Source organism: Pelophylax lessonae, assembly GCF_965119305.1.
Source record: "Pelophylax lessonae genome assembly, chromosome: 10".
Taxonomy (NCBI): domain Eukaryota; kingdom Metazoa; phylum Chordata; class Amphibia; order Anura; family Ranidae; genus Pelophylax; species Pelophylax lessonae.
In genome coordinates, this window is record NC_138777.1 from 20,172,758 (window position 1) to 20,194,966 (window position 22,209).

A 22,209-nucleotide genomic window follows, 5' to 3' on the forward strand; every position below is an offset into this window, starting at 1 on the left:
GGCCAGCTTAAAGTGGAGTTCCAGCCTATTTTGCAACTTTAGTGATTCCTGGAGTGCTCGCTATGCTGATCAACAATTGGGCATTTTCAATTTTTTTCGGGGGTCCCTTACCTTATTTTCAGGGCATTTTTGATTGTACTTCCTCCTTCTCCCCCCTCTGTGGCCACGGCCACCGACATCACTTCCGCCTTTGCATTGCATCCTGGGAGCTGTTTGTCATCACTCCCAGGAGGCTGGAATCAGGAAGAACTCCCGGAACACTCCCTGGAATCAGGAAAAGGACACAGCAGATTACACTGCGGCTTCAGATGCCCACATCTAAGACGGCTGCGCCCAGACAGCATTTTTAAAAGTAAGATTTTGACTAAAATCCAATACTGTACACCTTGTAAGTATGAGAATAGCGGTTCTGTAAAGGGCGATGGATTGGTATTATAGGGGGATTTTTAGTTAAAGGTATTTGAGGCCGGAACTCCGCTCTAACAACCCTAAAACTGTCCCTCCTTTTTTAACACCTATGCTAACTAACCTGTATAAAAAAGATCTAGGTACTTGTCTATTTTAAAGCCGTTGTTCCGTGAGAATTACCTACCCGTGAGAAAAACCTACCCCTCGTCACTTCCGGTGCACGGCACTGTATGTAATGCAGCGGTTACATTAAAACAACTGTGCTGCAATACAAGTCATCTGCGCTCCTGTCCCTGTCACTTCCCTGCTCTCGGCAAGTAAATATTAAAGCGGCGGCGGCTGTATGAAAACATAAATGACGGAGCCGAGAGCTGCTTTTATATTTACTTGCCGAGAGCAGGGAAGTGACCGGGATAGGAGCGCAGATGACTCATATTACAGCACAGCTGTTTTATGTATCCGCCGCGTCGATAGCTTTTTTTAACGGTACACCGTGATCTCTTCATACTAGTGCGCATGTGCACTAGTCAGCTCCTCAGTTGTTCCTTTAGGTATCCGGGGCTGTGAGCATGCGCACTGCTGCGCTGCTCAGCTGTTCCTGGCCGGAAGTGACGAGGGTAGGTTTTTCTCACGGGGTAGGTAATTCCCACGTTACCCCGTCTCAGTGCGGTCAGGTGATCTGGCTCTTCCGCGTCTGCCAGTGCAGCTGCAGGGGAAAGGAGGGAGCACCAACAAAGGATGGGCTATTGAAGCCTATGGATAATGTCACCCATAGGCTTCAATGGATCCATTGTCGGAGTGCTCTCTCCTCTCCCCTGCAGATGCCGCTAGCTGACAGTGGGATATCACGTGACTAGACTGGAGCAGGCTGAAAACAGTACATATACAGATCTTTGTTAAACGGTTAGTTAGCTTAGGTGTTTGGAGTGGGGAAGGGACAGTTTTAATGCTTGTTAAGGTTTGCCTGGAAATCCACTTAAACCACTTCCTGCTTACGCTGTATTCAGTATATGGCCTCATAACCATTCTATAGTTCTGGAAGGGTGTCCCTGGATGTCCTCCCATGTGTGTGTTTTCCAGTAAGCCTACTGGGGCAAGCATCAGGAACTCTTTGTGACCACTGTGTGCCTTTCAAGCGCTTTGGCGCTAAAAAAGCACATGAAAAGCTCACGAAAACCTATTCCCATTAAAATCAATGAATGCTTTCACACTGGGGCAGTGCGCTGACGGGGTGATGAAAAAAATCCTACAAGCAGCATCTTTTTGAGCACTACAAAAAGCGCCTCAAAAACGCCTCTCCATTGAAATGAGTAGGAAATGCCTCAAAAAGCGCCTGAAAATGGTTCTTGAAGCAGTTCTTGAGTCATGTGTCCTTAACCACTTCCTTACCGCTGGACGTCATATGACGTCCTGGGCTTTAAGTGGGGATATCTGAATGATGCCTGCAGCTGCAGTCATCATTCAGATATCATTTTTTTCTGCCGTTGATTCCCTGCACCATAAGAACAATCATAGTGGCTGTTAAGCCGCTTGATCGTTCTTACAGGTGGCAGGAGGGGACATAACCCCCGCCGCCTTCAAGTGCTTCTACCGCCAATTGCGAGCTGGAGAAGGAATCCGCTGGCGGCGAAAGTACACCATAGAGTCTGCGTCTGCCGAGGACCAGATGGTTGCCGGCCGTCTCTGACTCTCGGAGGCCCGGGTGCGACGCAATGACATCACGCTCGGCCTGGCAGTTGTCAATACTGCCGAGATCTCGGCTCTATAGCCGAGATCGTGTTTTTTTTATTTAGGCTTTCTAGCCTGTAGGATAGATCTGAGGTCTTATTGACCCCACATCTCCCCATGAAGAGGACCTGTCATGCCCTATTCCTATTAAAAGGGATGTTTACATTCCTTGTAATAGGAATAAAAGTGGTAAAAAAAAATTAAACATAAAGGGAAAGTGTAAAAAAAAAATTAATTAAACAATAAAAAAAATGTTTAAAGCGCCCCCGTCCCCCTGATGCTGGGCACGCAGAAGCGAACGCATGCGTACGCCGCGGCCACATATGTAAACACCATTCAATCCATACATGTGAGGTATCACCGCAAACGTTAGAGTGAGAGTAACAATTCTAGCCCAAGACCTCCTCTGTAACTCTAAACTGGTAACCTGTAAAAAATGTTAAAGTGTTACCTATGGAGATTTTTAAGCACCGAAGTTTGGCGTCATTCCGCAATTTTAAAGCGTGACATGTTAGGTATCTATTTACTCGGTGTAACTTTATCTTTTACATTATACAAATAAGTGTTAGAGCCGGTTCACACTATTACGACTTGCCAGGCGACTTAGTCAGCCTGGCAAGTCGCGCACCGTCGGGGTCCATTGAGTAGTACAGGACCCGTTCTAATAGGAGCGACATAAGTCGCTCCGACTTAGAAAAAGGGTCCTGTACTACTTCGGGGTGACCTGAAGGCGACTTGCATTGACTTCTTATGTGAAGTCCGTGTAAGTCGCGTGGAAGTCGCAGTGCACGCGACTTCACAGGTCGCCCCCGAAGTCGGAGCGACCTAGTGTGTGTGTGTGTGTTTTTTTTAGTGTGAAAGGGCTCTATAAGAGCAAAGGAATATCTGCTTTCATTGACAAGTAAAAGAGAATCCCAAAAAAGTAATACGTCGGCTGTAACGGTTCAAACAGATTGGCAACCTAACTCTCTGCGTTTGTCCAGCCCTGTGGCGAGCAAAAGTCACTTTTGTCGTCACAAACACGGTTTCCAGTTTTAGGCATTTTGCCCTTTGGTTATGATTTTAAATGATAATGTAAGCCAACAAAACACATCATTAAATGGCTAAAAATAATTCCCAGTACAGTATGTTTTCCTGCAAGTCCCCTGAAATGTCAGCTCGTTGGCCGTCCTTTTGTCATTTGCCAGCTTCTGGCAGCGGCACAATGGTCTGTTTTTCTGAGCCTGTCTGTAGTTTCTCAGCAATACTTGGAGCAATGCATTTGGAACGTCCTTTAAGCCACCTGAGTGCCCAGAGATTCCTCTAGCGCGTCACAAGGCCGAACACCCAGGGGACTGTACAGCAGATACATAATGCAGTGTTCACCGGGGAGAATTGCAGGCCATGATGCGTCGGTTCACTGATGCCCATCTTTCCACGCTACCCCTGGAGATGTTATTGAGGTCACCCAAGAGCGCAATGCATAGTAGTGACGTTCTGCACAGAGCTGTCACTTACTCTGTACCTGCACGCACGCAGATATCATATGCGCCCATCTAACCTTATTCGCTGTTAACTTTAGTTTCCATAAACCTGTGCTATAATTTTCTGTTTGGCTTTATTGTGAAGACCTCCCTGCCTTTGTCTCATGCTGTTGTTACGGGGCTTTGCTGCTTTGTTTAGAAATGTTCATATTTAAACTTGCTGAATGATCACTTACCAGCCCAGGGTTTGTATTGTAGGCTTCTCTAGGTGTTTGCACTCTTTCTAGAGCGCCCTGAGATCTCCAAAAACCCGAAGATACTCTGTTTTGCAAATTGCAACAGCAGCTTGCATGGACACGCTCAAGCAGCGGCCTCCAACCTTGCGCTTCCCCGTTAGTTTGTAGGGCCATTTATCACGTTTTATGGTTAGTAAAGGAGGTGTGGAGGGCAGAAAGGTACGCGCCAGAGTGCGACCATGCAAGATCATGTAATGTGCACAAGGCAGCTCTGTATGTCAACTGAACCTAGGTGTAGGCGCATGAAGATGCCTGCTATTAGGAGCCAGCACCGGGCTTTTGATTATTCGGGATGCTAGAGGTACTCTGAAACTCATATTGATGAAGCTACTTTGGACTAAACTTTAAACTCACCCTATGCCAGTTCTGGAATGGAGAACACACACATTAAATGGAACTAAACTCTCTCAATCAACATCACCTACTTTTAATCCTTATGCTGCTAGCATTAGTAAATATATAGGAGGGTATATTATATTTAAATGTTCTTTTAAACTTTTTTTTTTTACATTTCTTCAGTTGCTTCCTGGTTTCTGGCCTAGGCCAAAACCATGTCATACATCCCAGGAGTTTTCATGGGCATTTATCCTTTCCTCCTAGAGTAGTGGTCTCCAAACTGATACAAGACACTATTCCTCCCGCTGACCCCAACGATGGGGCGCGTTTCCTCCCGCTGACTCCAGCGATGGGGCGCGTTTCCTCCCGCTGACTCCAGCGATGGGGCGCGTTTCCTCCCTCTGACCCCAGCGATGGGGCGCGTTTCCTCCCTCTGACCCCAGCGATGGGGCGCGTTTCCTCCCTCTGACTCCAGCGATGGGGCGCGTTTCCTCCCTCTGACCCCAGCGATGGGGCGCGTTTCCTCCCTCTGACACCGGCGATGGGGCGCGTTTCCTCCCTCTGACACTGGTGATGGGTCATGTTTCCTCCCTCTGACCCCAGCGATGGGGCGCGTTTCCTCCCGCTGACCCCAGCGATGGGTCATGTTTCCTCCCTCTGACACCGGCGATGGGGTGCGTTTCCTCCCTCTGACACCGGTGATGGGGGCGTTTCCTCCCTCTGACCCCAGGGATGGGGCACGTTTCCTCCCGCTGACCCCAGGGATGGGGCGCGTTTCCTCCCGCTGACCCCAGGGATGGGGCGCGTTTCCTCCCGCTGACCCCAGGGATGGGGCGCGTTTCCTCCCGCTGACCCCAGGGATGGGGCGCGTTTCCTCCCGCTGACCCCAGGGATGGGGCGCGTTTCCTCCCGCTGACCCCAGCGGTGGGGCACGTTTCCTCCCGCTGACCCCAGCGATGGGGTGCGTTTCCTCCCTCTGACCTCCCCCTTTCGTCAACATCCGTTTTTTTGAACAGATGAAAGCTCTATTTTTTATCTGTTAAAAAAAAAAACGGATCGGATGAAAAACTGTTGACTGAAAATAACCGTTTTCATAGGAATAGGAAACGAGCCCCATCGCTGGGTTCAGCGGGAGGAATAGTGTCCCAAGGGCCGAGTAAAAGGCTAACAAAGGGCTGCAGTTTGGAGACCACTACTCTAGAGGAAAGGATAAATGCCCATGAAATACTACGGGAAGGTGGCCGGGCTGCGCAAAACTATGTACCTGTATGTTGTTTCGTGCAGTAGCTCTGGGAAGCACGCGCCTGCCACCAGAGGCACGATTGCGCCCTGATTGGCCAGAGGGGAAGCCAATCAGTGGATCCAGCGGACCCGATGTTTGCCGACCACCCGCGATTGTTTCCAGAAGTGGCAGATGGCGGTTCTGTGAGAGAGAGAGCGAGCGAGATCTTGTGTTTCTGCTAAGCAGGAACACGTATCTCTTTGTTTCCCCAGTCAGACCATCCCCCACACAGTTAGCAAGCACCCCCTAGGGACACACTTAACTCTTTGATCGCCCCTGATGTTAACTTCCCTGTACAGTGGCAGTGCATATTTTTGGCAGTGATCACTGTATTGGTGTTACTGGTCCCCAAAAAAGTGTAAGAAGTGTCAGGTAGGTCTCTGATTTGTCCGTTGCAATGTTGCAGTCTTAGGTCGCTGATTGCTGCCATTACTAGTAAAAAAAAAAAAAAAAAAAATGTTATCTTTCAAAATGTCGTTCTTTTTTTGTCTATAGCACAAAAAATAAAAACTGCAGAGGTGATCAATTACCATCAAAAGAAAGCTCTATTTGTGGGGAAAAAAAGACATTAAATTTATTTGGGTGCATTGTCGCACAACTGCACAATTGTCAGTTAAAGTAACGCAGTGCCGTATCGCAAAAAATGACCTGGTCATAAAGGGAGTAAAACCTTCTAGGGCCGAAGTGTTTAAAGAGGAACTTTAGCCTGCTGCATGGGGTCCAGCACCTCCATGTTGCCTGTGACAGCTGCCGGCTCTCCCGGGTGCAGGCGCTGCTAGGCCCGCCCCCTCCTCTTTACTGAATGGGACTGAACATCATGCATCCAGGAGGCATAGGGGGCATCATGTCATTCTGGAAGTTGGGGGGGGGGGGGTGGCTGAGCCTTTTAAACCTGAAAATACCAAACATAAAAAAAAAAATAGGAACCCAATATTGGCGCTGCGGAGGGGGGGGGGGTGTTGTGTCTGGGTGCCGAGGAAGGATGAAGGTCCACTTTAATGTATTCTTTGCCCCCCACCCCCTTAAGTACTTACCTGATCTCATTCCAGTGAAGTGCACAAGAGCAGCAGCTCTCGGGCTCTCTTTCCTCATTGGACAGAGAGGCAGCAGTGGGAGCCATTGGCTTCTGCTGCTGCCAGTCACAGCCAGTAAGGAGAGACGGGGCAGGGCGTGAATGGACATCCCCTGCTGCAGCCTAAAGTCACGATACTGTATACAGGCACAGGGAGCAGTAGTGACTGCTGGGTATAGGCGCCCGCCCCCATTAGGCAGTGGAGAAGCCGATCCATGGGGCCGGGATTGCCACTGGGCACCCACGATCGCTCCCCATGGAGAGAGAACAATGGTCTGCTGTTGGCTCAGGAGTGAGCCCGCATGAGTGCCCCCGTAGCAACTCGGCAGGGGGAGGAGCCAGGAGCGCTGGCGAGGAACCCCAGAAGAGGAGGATCAGGGGCTTCTCTATGCAAAACCACTGCACAGAGCAGGCAAGTATAACATGTTTATCATTTAAAAAAATAATAATAAAATTGTGCCTTTTACAATCACTTTAAGCAGTTTGCATGGCAATCATCGGTCACGTTCCCTGTACTGCTGTCCTGTACATATATCACGGCTCAGTGCCTATCCAGCTTCTACATCGCTCAGCCGCACTTTAACAATTTCACTGCTGGAGACCCACAGGGTATCCTAAGGATCAACATTAACTTGGTCCTGCAGACCCCCCCCCCCATCCTCTCCCCATCAACAATAAAATAATGAGTGGCATTGTTCTGCAGAAAAGGAAAATCTTTCTGATGGGTGTTACAGAGCAGTGGAGACGTGGCCTGTCTGTCCTCACATAGCCTCCATACTAAAACATTATCTATAGGAAAATTGCCTGCTATTCTCCTCCTTTAAGTTTTCTTTCTGCCTTTCATAAAAAAAGAGATGCCGATGCGTGTTCAGAGAGGGGAGGCACGCTTCCCAGCCGATTCATGTGCCTGTATCGTGACTTTAGGCTGCAGCAGAGGATGCTCTTGCTTGATGAAGCGATTTCAATCAATGGATTAGGTTTGCGGGGGAAAGAATGGGTGGAGGTATCGTTCATAGCAACCCGGCTCTTAATTCTACTTTCTAAAAATACACCCGGTATCTGATGAAGAGTATGAACAACATTTCCCACTTTTTCCTCTGCGTTTTTTTTAGGAAATGAGTCAGCTCAGTTTTTTCTCCTTCACCATCGGGTCCTCAGGGTCAGTCTCTGCTCGAATCTGTGTCAGTATGCAGCACAGGTCCCGCAACCCCGCAAAGCCTGTCCAACCCTTCACCTCACTGTATTTTTGGTTGCTAGGACCGCTGGCGTTCCTGCAACCAATAAAGTACTCTGGTGCACACCTTCTGCACATCCCGGCTCCTGTCCAGCTGTTAGAATCCTTGTCCTTTACCACTCTAATTTTGTATACAACGTGCATGTGTAACAGCAGGGCAGGAGCCGGGAGGTGCTGCAGATCTGCACTGAAGCCGGTCTAAACAGTCTAATCAGCATAACTGATGTAAGTTGGACACAAATGAGGGAGGAGACTGCTGGTGATACAAATATGCTGGGGAGGTTGTGTTTCTTTATTATTGGGGACACAAAGGTACAGGGAGGGGGACACAAATGTGGACGGGGCCTCTATGGGGAACACAAATGTGCAGCGGGGTATGTAATGGGGACACAATGTGCAATGGGGGCTCTCATGGGGACACAAATGTGTGTGGGGGCTCTCATGGGGACACAAATGTGTGTGGGGGCTCTCATGGGGACACAAATGTGTGTGGGGGCTCTCATGGGGACACACATGTGTGGGGGGGGCTCTCATGGGGACACAAATGTGTGTGTGGGGGCTCTCATGGGGACACAAATGTGTGTGTGGGGGCTCTCATAAGGGACACAAATGTGTGTGTAGGGGCTCTCATGGGGACACAAATATGTGTGTGGGGGTTCTCATGGGGACACAAATGTGTGTGTGTGTGTGTGTGTGGGGGCTCACCTGGGGGCACAAATGTGTGTGTGTGTGTGGGGGCTCACCTGGGGGCACAAATGTGTGTATGTGGGGGCTCACCTGGGGGCACAAATGTGTGTGTGTGTGTGTGTGTGTGTGTGTGTGTGTGTAGGGGCTCTCATGGGGACCCAAATGTGTGTGTGAGTGGGGTCTCTCCTGGGGGCACAAATGTGTGTGTGGGGGCTCTCATGGGGACACAAATGTGTGTGTGGGGGCTCTCATGGGGACACAAATGTGTGTAGGAGTTCTTTGCACCTGACTACCTCCGATCTGCTCCACCTAAACAGAAGAGGACAAATCCTCTTCCGTTTTTTTTTTTTTTCTTTGTAGCGGACCATATCGGACCCGGAGGTGGGCTGGTGTAAATAAAAGTCCTTTTACACCCCCCCCTGTCCATAGGAATGCATTGACATTCCAATCAGGTCTACCTGAAAAGCTAACCGGTGAACCTGATTGGATCGCCCATGTAAAAGGGGGCCTAAGACTTACAGGTCTTGTCCCTCCCCCAGACTGTGATTGGACAGTGAAAGGAAAATGAGACTGATGAGCTAATTTCTGTTCCCTGCTCCTGTTGGCATGCTCTTTGCATTGCAGTTTAGCTCATCTGCTGCTCAAGCTAAGTGAAAATGTCCAAATTGGGCCCAAAGTGTCAATATTTTGGATGGCCACCATTATTTTCCAGCACTGCCTTAACCCTCTTGGGCATGGAGTTCACCAGAGCTTCACAGGTTGCCACTGGAGTCCTCTTCCACTCCTCCATGATGACATCACAGAGCTGGTAGATGTTGGAGACCTTGCGCTCCTCCACCTTCCATTTAAAGATGCCCCACAGATGCTCAATAGGGTTTAGGTCTGGAGATATGCTTGGCCAGTCCATCACCTTTACCCTCAGCTTCTTTAGCAAGGCAGTGGTCGTCTTGGAGGTGTTTGGGGTCGTTATCATGTTGGAATACTGCCCTGCGGCCCAGTCTCTGAAGGGAGAGGATCATGCTCCGCTTCAGTATGTCACAGTACATGTTGGCATTCATGGTTCCCTCAATGAACTGTAGCTCCCCAGTGTCGGCAGCACTCATGCAGCCCCAGACCATGACTCTCCCACCACCATGCTTGACTGTAGGTAACACACACTTGTCTTTGTACTCCTCACCTGGTTGCCGCCACACACGATTGACACCATCTGAACCAAATAAGTTTATCTTGGTCTCATTAGACCACAGGACATGGTTCCAGTAATCCATGTCCTTAGTCTGCTTGTCTTCAGCAAATTGTTTGCAGGCTTTCTTGTGCATCATCTTTAGAAGAGGGACAACAGCCATCCAGACCAATTTGATGCAGTGTGCGGCGTATGGTCAGAGCACTGACAGGTTGACCCCCCCACCCCTTCAACCTCTGCAGCAATGCTGGCAGCACTCATATGTCTATTTCCCAAAGACAACCTCTGGATATGACGCTGAGCACGTGCACTCAACGTCTTAGGCCTGTTCTGAGTGGAACCTGTCCTGTTACACCGCTGTATGGTCTTGGCCACCGTGCTGCAGCTCAGTTTCTTTGTCTTTGCAATCTTCTTATAGCCTAGGTCATCTTTTATGTGGAGCAAGCATTTTTTTCAGATCCCCAGGGAGTTCTTTGCCATGAGGTGCCATGTTGTGCTTCCAGTGACCAGTATGAGAGAGTGAGAGCGATAACACCAATTTTAACACACCTGCTCCCCATTCACACCTGAGACCTTATAACACTAACAAGTCACATAACACCAGGGAGGGAAAATGGCTAATTTGGCCCAATTTGGACATTTTCACTTAGGGGTGTACTCACTTTTGTTGCCAGCGGTTTAGACATTAATGACTGTGTGTTGAGTTATTTTGAGGGGACAGCAAATTTACACTGTTATACAAGCTGTACACTCACTACTTTACATTGTAGCAAAGTGTCATTTCTTCAGTGTTGTCACATGAAAAGATAGAATAAAATATTTACAAAGATGTGAGGGGTGAACTCACTTTTGTGAGATACTGTATTTATTTTTACTAGTAATAGCGGCGATCAGCGATTTTTAGCGGGACTGCAACATTTCGGCAGACAAATCAAACACCTGACACTTTTGACACTTCGGGAACCAGTGACTTTATTACAGTAATCAGCGCTAAAAATGTGCACTGTTACTGTACTAATGACACTGGCACGGAAGGGGTTAACACCAGGGACGGTCAAAGGGTTGTGTCCCTAGGGGGTACTTTAAAACTGTGTGGGGGATGGACTCACTGGATGAACACAGAGATCCCTGTTCCTGCTTAGCAGGAACACAAGATCACTGTGTTCATCCCTGTCAGAACGGCAGTCTGCCTTGTTTACATCGGCAGACTGCCATTCTACCTCTCTGGGGAGCGATCGCGGATGACAGGCGGACATCGCATCTGCTGGACCCGCTGATCCGATCCTCTTGTGGCCAATCAGCGCGCACCATCTAGCGGCTATTGCACAAAATGATGTGCAGGTACGTGGTCTTGCACAATAGAGTTGACCTGCCGCAGTATATGTACGTTAGGCAGTCAGCAAGTGGTTAAAAAAAACAAAAATGTAATAATGTGCGTTTGTTACCCCAACATGTGGCTGCTGTACCATGTACTTGTATGAGAAAGATTCCTGTTCTCTTTGTATTGCTTCCTTAATGTGAAATCCCAGCTGTTCCTGCCAGTCCCTCTGCTTTCCTATTAAAAACTGACCACACTAAGGAGACACAGCATGGTCAGTTCTCTAGCTGTGCTGGGATTTCAGTGTACTCTTTCAATGATCATACTTGTCCTGACACGCCCCCGTTGCACAGCCATTCACTGGGAAGCTCAGTCTACTGCTGCTTGCCCTCCCGCCCCCCAGTCTTATGCAGCTCAGAACAGAGGGAATGTGATCACTTATAAAACAGGTATTTTTTTTTTTTTTATATCTATACATAAATGTTTTACATGTTTCATTTATTCTTGAAACTGAATGGGTTGTTTTACAAGGTGATCGTTTACAATTAGTGATCGACCGATATTGGTTTTTCGTTGCCGATACCAATACCAATATTTTGGTCAATGCATATCGGTATCGGCCGATACTGACCGATACTTTTGTACATTTAAAAAACATTTTTTTTTTTTTCTTTGACAGGTACTGTTGTGAAGGGATCTGGGGGTCTAAAAGACTCCAAATCCCTCCTCTGCACTTAAAAGTACTCAAAACGCCAAGTTTGGCTGTTTTGAATGCTGTCATTTTTTTTAATCTGGCGCCAGACAGTACCCGGAAGTGATGTCATCACATCACTTCCGGTGTTCTAAAATTTTCTCGGACCCGTGAAAAAATCGGACCTCGTCACTTCCGGTGATAGGAGTCTCAAGTGGGCATAAGACATTATCTTGGTTTGGTAAACTTATAACACATAGCGGGCAGCTGAATGAGAGGAGGCGGGGCTGAGGTGGGACGGAAGACACCGCTGCGTCATCTGCAGAGCTGAATAGAGGAGGCGGGACGGAGGTGCGGCCGTGTAATAAATGCAGGACTTTAGCGACTCCTTGTTTTATTATCTTTAGCAATTATCGTATTTATCCTTAGGATTTCATTACATTTACTTTAATTGCTAAAGATAATAAAACATAAGGAGTCGCTAAAGTCCTGCATATATTACACGGCCGCACCTCCGTCCCGCCTCCTCCACCAGCTCTGCATATGTGTCCTCCGTCGCACCTCAGCCCCGCCTCCACTCAATCAGCTGTCCGCTCTCTGTTATAATTTTGCCAAACCTCGAAAAATGTCTTCTGCGCATGCGCACGGACGACTCCCATCCGCTGTTTTGTGATGCTCTATCACCGGAAGTGACGAGGTCCGATTTTTTTTTTCACGGGTCCGACAAAATTTTACAACACCGGGTTTTAGCATGGAGACCTGATCAGAGCCGAATGCGGCTTTGATCGGGACTTCAGCGGCCGTGCAGGCTGGCTGTCCCGGGTCTCCCGGTGGGCAGGAGACCCCTCCCGCACCTTGTAATGACAGTCGAGCGGCTTCTCAGCCGCATCGGTTGTCATTACAAGACAGCCGACCATCGGCTATGGACGCCGGTACCGGGGTGATGCCTCTAGCTGCAGGCATCATTCCGGTACAAGCACTTTTCCGAAATATCGGTAATATCGGTCACCTTGGTGGCCGATTCTGATATATCGGGGAAAGAGCAGATCGGCCCTTGATATATCAGCTTTGCCGATAATCGGTCAATCCCTAATTACAATCACTTTAATGATTGCAGAGTTGCATTCATTGGAGTCTTTTATACTGTATTTGCCTGAAATTTAGCTGAAGCTAGACTACATGCAGATATAAAAGACACAAATTAAGCTCTGTATTGATTAATAAATAATTGAAATGTGCATCTTAAGTGCCCAAATCTGACCTGGCATCAGTCTCTGTACAGCAGGACTGAATTATGAGAGGAAGCAAATGTGCAAGGAACCAATCCATTCATAGTATGCTGATAGGGAAAAAGAGCAGAGTGACAGAATGATGAGCTCATCACTGTGCTGCTTCTCCTTTCATTGTCCAGTCACAGGCTGGGGGTGGGTCCAGGATGACCTGGGCTCAGGGAGTGGGTTAAATGATGCTGGCCATCAGATTGGAGGACATCTAAAAAAAAATGTACTGCAGGAAAATTTGTGAATTGAAGGGCTGACATTATGGTTTTATCTTGTATTGGGCTATTCATTCTTATGTTTGTGTTTTCTAACTGGAACTCTGACTTAAATACCTGCATTCTACTTAAAAACCTGCAAATCCTTACATCTCTGGGACCATATCCTGTGACCTCTGTCTGAAATCTCATATACACCTACCAGCTTTGATTGAATCTATCATAACCATTTTATATATATCTTTTTTTTTATCCTTAGGAGAAAAGTTCAAAGTGGAAACCAAATTAATTGCGGCAGATTTTGGAAAACCTGCAGAGATCTATGAGCGCATTGAGGCGGGACTGAAAAGTCTTGAGATTGGAGTCCTTGGTAAGAAAAACTGGGCTGTATGTTTTTAAAAATGGGATTACATAAGGTGTAACTGGGCTGAGGGTTTACATGTCTGGTGTATCTTATTCTAACTTTTTCACAAAGTACGTAAAACTGACACTTTATATGGATCACTAAAGCTGGCCATACACACCCCGAATTTCTCGTCTAACCAAGAAGATCCATCAATCCCACCCCCCCCCCCCCCCTGTCCATTCTAAGTAACGTGGATAGAGGAATGTCCGCTTCAGGTTATTTTATTCAGAAGTCACTGCTCCAGTAGCGTGGCTGCTGAATGTGTGAGGAGTGCATGCATCTGATTGGCTGTGAGCGCTGTTCGTCTAAATATTTTTGGACCAGCTTCTTTGACAAAAGTTAATTGAAAAATCTGGATTTGCCGAGAGGGGGGTATTGCCCTTAGGGCCACCCACAGCTGGAATTGTCATATTCAGCAGAAATTGTCTGAAATTCAAGCAATGCGAGTCAGACTTAACCACTATAGCCGAAAGACGGCTACAGCACGATCGCCCAGTTCTGGGAGGGCATCTATTGCCGTCCTTCCCAGAATTCTTTGCGCATGGGGCACGCCCTGTGATTTGCTTTGTCCTTCAGACACAGCTGAACACAGATCGAGGTAAAGTGCCAATAACATGCAGCCCTTTACCATGTGATCAGCTGTGTCCAATCACAGTTAATCCCATGTAAACAAATGCCTGTTGTCTGCATTTTCTTTCCTCAGCGCTGTCACTGTGTGAGGAAAGCCGATAACTGGCAATCCTGTGACAGCAGACCTTTACACTGATAATCAGGGCACTGATCATCAGTGGAGACCCATCAGTGGAGCTTATTAAAGCCCAACAGTGCAGCTTATCCATGCCCATCAGTGTTGCCTCAGCGTGCCCATCAGTACAGCTTATTGGTGCAGCCTCAGCAGTGCCCATCGGTGCAGCCACAGCAGTGCCCATGGGCACAGCCTATCAGTGCATATTAGTGAAGCCTATCAGGCTATCAGAGCCAATCACAGGGAGTGTCGGCTGGGGGGCGTGCACAGATACGTCGCTTTGCCTACAGCAGTCACCCATCCGCAGTACATTGCAGGCGGTTATTAAGTGGGTAATATTTAACCCTCAGGATTCTTTAGTTCACCATGTTAAGTACAATTAAAAAAAAAAAAAAAAAAAACATTCCCCAGGAAACTATTTCTTAAAATTCTTACCCCCAGCCCTTGCATTTTACAACTTTCAATTCTGCAGATGTGTGTATGAGATGAGTGCCTTGCCAGGCTACAGGGCTGTGTGTTTCTGTTGATGCACACACTGTAAAGAGACACAACTTTAATTCATGTATGCAAGGATGGCTCCATAGGATGCTTCAAGAGGAAGGAGTCACCCTTGAACAGGAAACCCAGGGCAACAGTGGTGGTCCCAACATAAACTAAGCTGCATACTCAGTAAATGATTAAAAGAGAAGGATGGGTTTTAATGTTTTCCCCCAATTAGAGTGACAGTGGCATGCAAAGCCAACAGAATACTGGGATTTATAAAAAAGGGGATTCACTCCAGAAATAAAGAGATTATTCTCCCACTCTACAAGACTCTGGTCCGGCCACATCTGGAGTATGCTGTCCAGTTCTGGGCACCGGTCCTCAGGAAGGATGTGCTGGAACTGGAGAAAGTCCAGAGAAGGGCAACAAAGATAATTAGGGGAATGGAGGACATCAGCTATGAGGAAAGACTACAAGCACTGAACTTATTTTCTCTGGAGAAGAGACGATTGAGGGGGGATAAGATATCAATGTACAAATACTGTACTGGTGACCCTAGCATAAGGAACAAACTTTTCAGAGAAAGGGAATACAATAAGACACGTGGCCACTCACTAAAACTAGAGGAAAGGCGGTTTAACCTTAAAATACGTGAGGGGTTCCTTGCTGTCAGAGCGGTAAGGATGTGGAATTCTCTTCCACAAGCAGTGGTATCAGCAGGGAGCATCGATAGTTTCAAAAAACTATTAGATGGGCACCTTAAAGACCACAACATACAGGGGTATACAATGTACGGTTAACAGCAAACACACACACACATCATAGGTTGAACTGGATGGACTGATGTCTTTTTTCAACCTCACAAACTATGTAACTAATTATACTTCCCTAGGTGGATACAGCATCTGTCCCCTGACACTACACTGTGAAATGAGCGATTGAAACACTGCCGATCGCTCGGTTCTGACAGCTCCCTGAGCAGAGAGCTGCTGACTGTGAGTCACCGCTCTCTGCTCTGCCCCTCCTCGTTCAATGGAGCGTTGGGCTGTAGAGGGGCGGGGAGAAGCCGGCTCAGGCGCTCAGCGGCTCGCTGAAAGGCTGAGCCGGGTGTCAGTCCAGGGATCGTCCGTGACGTCGGCAGAGAGCAGACTTCAGACCGATCTCTGCTGAAAACGAGTCACAGGAGTGCAAAATGGTTTGCACTCCTGTGATCCATAGGAGAAGTACAGCCAAACAAGCTTTGGCCATACTACTTTAGCCACTTGCCGACCGCTCACGTTGCTGCTACTGCAGCAGAGAGGCTCGGCTGGATCCATCGACGTAGACCTACGTCGCTGGACTCCTCCCTCTCTCGGAGGCTCACTGCCACTGTGTTTAGACACAGCGGGAGTCGGGCCAGGGGAGGAGATGCGGTGATCACCGCCGCTCTTCCCCGATCGTCGGGGAAAGACTGAGGAGATCTGCCTGCTTGTGTAAACAAAGCGGGCGGATCTCCTCTGTGACAGGCAGGGACAGATCACAGGATTCAGCATAGCTCAACCTGCGATCTGTGTCTGTGTCACACAACCCCCTCCCCCCACACACGTCAGTAAGCATGAGGCACATATTTAACCCCTTGATCACCAACAGTGTTAACCCCTTCCCTGCCAGTGTCATTATTACAGTAACAGTGCATATGTATAGCACTGATTACTGTAGTAATGTCACTGGCCCCCCCAAAAAATGTCAGTTAGGGGTCCGATCTGTCTGCCGCAATGTCTCATTCCCGCAAAAAAATCGCAGATCGCTGCCATTACTAGTATAAAAATAAACAATAAAAATGACATAAATCTTTCCCGTAGTTAGTAAACACGATGACTTTTGCGCAAACCAATCAAAATACGCTTATTGTGATTTTTTTTTTTTTTTTTACCAAAATATGTAGCAGAAAACAAATTGGCCTAAAATGTTAAAAAAAATTAGATTTGTAAATTTTTTTTTGGGGAATTTTATATAGCAGAATGTGAAAAATATTGTTTGTTTGTTTTTTTTGTTTTTTTCAAAATTGTGGCTCTTTTTTTTTTTTTATTTAAAAATCACACAGGTGATTAAATACCACCAAATGAAAGCTTTATTTGTGGGGAAAAAAAAGGAAATAAATTTAATTTGGGTACAGCGTCGCACGACCCCGCAATTGTCCGTTAAAGTAACGCAGTGCCGAATCGCGTAAATATGGCCTGGTCAGGAATGGGGTAAAATCTTCCGGTCTTAAAGCGGTTAAAAATACGCTCATTGAGAATTTTTTTTGTCAAAGACATGTAGTTAAATACATTTTGGCCAAAATATATGACAAAAATTGAATGTATTGGATATTTTTTAACTGTCAAAGTAGAAAATGTCAATTTTTTTCGCAAAATTTTCGCTCTTTTTTTATTATCGGAAAAAATGAAAAGCGCACAGGTGATCAAATACCACCAAAAGGAAGCTCTGTTTGTGGGAAAAAAAGGACGTTAATTTAATTTGGGTACAGCGTTGCATGACCGCGCAATTGTCAGTTAAAGTCGCGCAGTGCCAAGTTGAAAAAAGTGGCCTGGACGTTAAGCAGGAAAATCCTCCGGTCTTAAAGTGGTTAAATCAACTGCTGAAAGTGCTTTAAAAACCGAGGGTTTAGAACCAACTCCTAACTCTATATAGCCTGGTACACACAGGCCGAATATCGCCCAGTTTGAAAGAAAGCAGCCGATATTCGGCCTGTGTGTACCTCAGCCTGTCCAACATAAGCTGGCCGAACAGCAATTAACACATCTCCTGTAATAAGCTGGCCATAGATGGTCCATGTTCGAGCTGGATGAGGGAATCCTCCCCGCTGTGTCTTTGTATTCTGACAGTGGGGAGACTCCCACAAATACATAGATGAGTGCAGCAGGCTATAACCTACAGCACTGATTGGGAGGAAATTTTCTAGCAAGGTGGTTTTACAGACGTCAATCAATAGATCGACTTCTATACAACCACAGTGCCCATACATGGATCAAAGTTTGTCAGGTCCCTGCTGAACCTTACAAATTCTGATCCATCAATGGGCAGCCTTATGCCTCGTACACACGCAACGATTATCGGCCGTGAATTTTCAGCCAACGTCCGATCGGCCGTTTTTCGGCTTATTAGTATGATGCTTCCGACAACCGACTCCGACTTTTAAGCCGAAAAAAATCTGGTGTGCAGGCTATAAAATTTTTGTTGGCCGTCACCACAACGGCTGATTTTCCGTCAGTCAGTACAGATTTTGGCAGACAAAAATCTGATGAGCAAGACTGGGCATGCTCAGAGAAGAAAAAACACACGGAAAGTAAACCATCACATGACATCACTTCTAAAGTAGATTTTTGTTGGCCGAGAAAATTAGTGTGCAGTCTAGGCACATTCCAACCAACACAACAACACTGGACAAAAGTCGGCCGATCGGTCGGCCGATAATCGTTGCTTGTGTACGAGGCTTAAGTGTGCCTCTGCTCTGGATGAAGGAGCACAGGGGCCCCTTAACACTGCAGCATTGGTAATCTGTGGGGAGAAAAGTGTTAGCAGATTTAGATACACTAACAAATTGAAGCCAAACCCTAGCTAACATTTTATAAGCAGTCACATTTTTTTTCGCTTTTGGGATAAAGGTTTTACATAAATAAAAGCTAATTATTGGAAGCAGCCCTGCCAGTGGTGAAGGATTTGTCTCAATCCTCTAACTCCTGCATCTGCAGAGCAGCATTTTCTGTGCTAAAACAACCGACTTATTGGCCAGATCCATAGGTGAAAAAAAAGCCTAAGTGCCCTTTCACACGGAGCGGACCGCATTGCGATCCGCTCCGGCGCTTTTTTTTTTTTTCATGGAGCGGATGACATCCGCTCCGTATGTCCGCATATTACCCCATCCGTTTGCGGATGATATACGGACATAATGTAAGTCTATGGGCATTGCGGATGTCAGCGGATGACACCGCTGACATCCGATTTTCCTTCCTTTCCGTTTTTTTGAACGGAGGAAAAATAGGGTTCTGTTCCATTCCAAAAAACAGAACAGAACTGAAAGGAAGGAAATCGGATGTCATTGGATGGTATTCCTCTGACATCCGCAATGCCATTGACTTTCATTATGTCCGCAAATCATCCGCAAAAAAATAGGATGATTTGCGGACATACGGAGCGGCCGTGTGAAAGAGCGCTAAAAAAGAAAGCAAATTCAGCCATCACATGGAAGGCTTGGTAAGCTGCAATATATTAAATGATGGTTTTAGAGTTATTACAACACATAATGCCACTGGGTGATCAAGGAATTCTGTGCTGGTTTTAAAGTATGCATTTTATAATGCATCACTAGATATAATACTATTGACTGTTAGGTATACAGTACATCACCGGGGGGGGGGGGGGGGGGGGTTCTGATTTTTTATTTTTTTTTCCTTTTTACATTGGCTTTACAGAAAATCACAGTCAGTGTTTTATTCACGAGCCAAAACCTCCAGAAACTCCGTCTGTAGGTTTTGTGTCTGTGCACTTTTTCTATAGACAGCTTTGGGGAATCATCCAGTTGAGTTTAGATGATCTAGCAGGAAGTGTTTTCATTCTGCGGAAAAACCACCGCTCTTCTCCCGAACAATTACTGCCATCTAGTGGCCAGTGTGTGCATGTACAGTGGATGCAAAATGTGTACATTAGGATACCCATAGACAGAAAAAAAAAAAAGAAAAAACACCTTTTGAGCGAAGTGTTCATTTGTCTACAAAACAATATTCATAAGAACGCTGGCAGAGTAGTCAATCTGTAGGGCTAGAATTTTTTTGCCCTTTTTATCTTTTTTTGGACAAAGTCTTTTCATTTGTCTGATTTTCCATTTTGTACATAATCCATTGGCTCATGGAGGTATTGGAACAAATGCAAATTTACGGGTGAAAGAAATTGTAACCTTTACAGAAAAATCTTTTGTACAATCGATTGTTTGTCTGACAGATCAGCTACAAGCAGTAATCACTTTCATATCTATTCATAGCCTAAGGCCCCTTTCACACAAGCTGACCGTTCAGATCCGCCTGTCCGTTTTTCAGGCAGATCTGAACGGATGCCCCATTCATCCCTATGGGGCATCGGATGTCAGCGGAGACATGCTAGCTAACATCCAATCCGATCCGTCAAATCCGGACGGGTGGAATCCCTATTTTACATCCGTCTGGCGTATTGGATCGGATGAGAACTGACAGACGGTCCGTTCTCATCTGATTCCCCCATAGAGAAGAATGGGGACCCGACAGCTCTGTCTCCACACACGGAGACAGAGCTGCCATCCGCCTGCTCAGCGGGGGATTGGCGAATCGATCCCCCGCTGAGAAAAGCAGAGTCTATTGATGGACTGCCGTGTGTGAAAGGGGCCTTAAAGTGATACCGAAGTCTCGTTTTTTTCGATAAAAATAACAAACATGTTATACTTACCTGGACAGAGCAGCCCAGATCCTCCTCTTCTCGGGTCCCTCTTCGGTGCTCCTGGCACCTCCCTCCTGTTGAATGCCCCTATAGCAAATCCTGTATAATAATAGCAAGCAGCTTGCTATGGGGGGGCACCCGAGCCAAGCCGCAGATCCCTGTTTCCATTCAGACACAGAGCCGCAGCTTAGCCCTGCCCCTTTTCTCTCCTCATTGGCTCACTGACTTTCATTGAAAGCAGCAGGAGCCAATGGCGCCTCGCTGCTGTCTCCGCCAATGAGGAGGGGAGTCCTGGACAGCCGAGTCTCTCATGCAACATTGCTGGACCTAGATGGACCTCAGGTAGAGGCTGAAGGGAGCTTCTGCACACAGAGGGTTTTTTAATCATAATGCATAGAATGCATTAAGAAAAAAAAAAAACCTTTTGTCTTTAGAGCCACTTTAAAGTGAATGTAAACAATCACCTTGTAAAACAACCCATTCAGTTCAAAATCAAAATGAAAGGCAAAACATTTTTGTGTACATATAAAAATAATTATAAATACGGACACAGCTCCTGATCTTCTTAACCATTGGGTTATACTGCCCCCCTACAGGAGTAGGACACTACGCCTATGGGCAGTCCCAGGGGGTATACATACCCCCCCCCCCCTCTGCTATATGTACTAGTCAGGAGTGTAAGGATCCAATTCCCTTTGCTGGGATCTTTCGTCCTAGCAATTTTTTCTCTTTAGATTTTTTCCTGCATGGGACGGTCGGACCCCCAGGTTCCCCTCTTTCCCGTTAGGGACCCCCCCTTCTGGGTCCCTAGTGGGTCATCTAGCCCCCCCCATCTGCCCACACTCCCGTCCCCTTATACTTTGGGTAGTGTGGTGGTTTGGCCTACCTCCTGGGTCTGGGGACAGGTGCTGTGATGGTGATGGGGCCGAGGGAGTGTACCGCCAGCGACCGGGCGTTTAAAGGGAGCTGAACCTGGTGGGGGCTCCTGACACGCCCCCCTTCTTTTCTGTGCATTGCTATCCATCCTGGGTCCCTGAGAGCCTTGTGGTGCCGTGCGGGGTCGCCATTTGGTTGCAGCCTGTATTCTGTAATACACGACGGCCATGTTTGTGTGGTTCGGTGGCCATTTTGTGTTAGTCCGGCATTGAAAATGGCGGCTGCCATGACAGTGGAGACTTTCTGGGTGGCGATTTCGGCGGTGGGAGCCCTTCCCCTAATCACCTGGTGCTGACTCCTGGGTCTCTTCTTTCCCTGGATGCCGCATGTGGATGCAGTTTACCCTGGTGCTGCCGGTGCCTGTTCTGTGGGGTGGTGAGTCTGATGGGGTTCTCTGTCTGCTGCAGGATCGAAGAGTACTCCATTGCTAGCAAACAGATGGTGTGGCCAGCGCGGTTTGGGTGTCCCTTAGCGGTGTTTTGCACTTTTTGTGGGGGCCCCTAATTGCTCATGGAGTCCTTTTGGAGCACGTTTCCCCACCTGACCCCCCTCTCAGAGGCTGCGGGGTCCTCCGGGTCCTAACTATCTATTAATGCACTGACGGCAGTCCTAGCGGCAGGCTAGCAAAAAGCACCCCCCTGCCTCATCTGTCTCCTCAGTTCCTGAATCTGATTCGGCCGCCACAGACTTGGCTCACCCTGCGGGGTCTGCAACCACGCACCGTGAATTTTCTGATAGGGAGTATGATTCCTCCACTCCTGTGGCCTCGCACGAAAATGCGCTGGTGGACGCACTGATTGTGCCTATGCGTGAGACTTTAAAAATGGAGGACGCAGCTGAAGCTGGGGCAGAGGCACCGGTTCCCTTTGGCACTCGGAAGCCTTCCAGAGCGGGGGAAGGTGTTCCCCTTCCCCTCCTATTTTGACAGGGTTGTCGCAAAAGAGTGGAGACGTGCAAAACGTCCCCCTGGGGTCCCTAAGCGATTTGCAGTGCGGGTT

General features: G+C 47.5%; 1 protein-coding gene across 1 annotated transcript in view; it reads left to right on the forward strand.

Moving 5' to 3' along the window:
• Nucleotides 1-22,209, forward strand: part of HSD17B12 (hydroxysteroid 17-beta dehydrogenase 12) — a 171,090-nt gene that overhangs the window by 81,825 nt on the left and 67,056 nt on the right. The window contains exon 4 of the mRNA XM_082269922.1: nt 13,453-13,563. Within this exon, the coding sequence (XP_082126048.1) occupies nt 13,453-13,563 (111 nt within the window). The remainder of the gene's footprint in view (nt 1-13,452; nt 13,564-22,209) is intronic.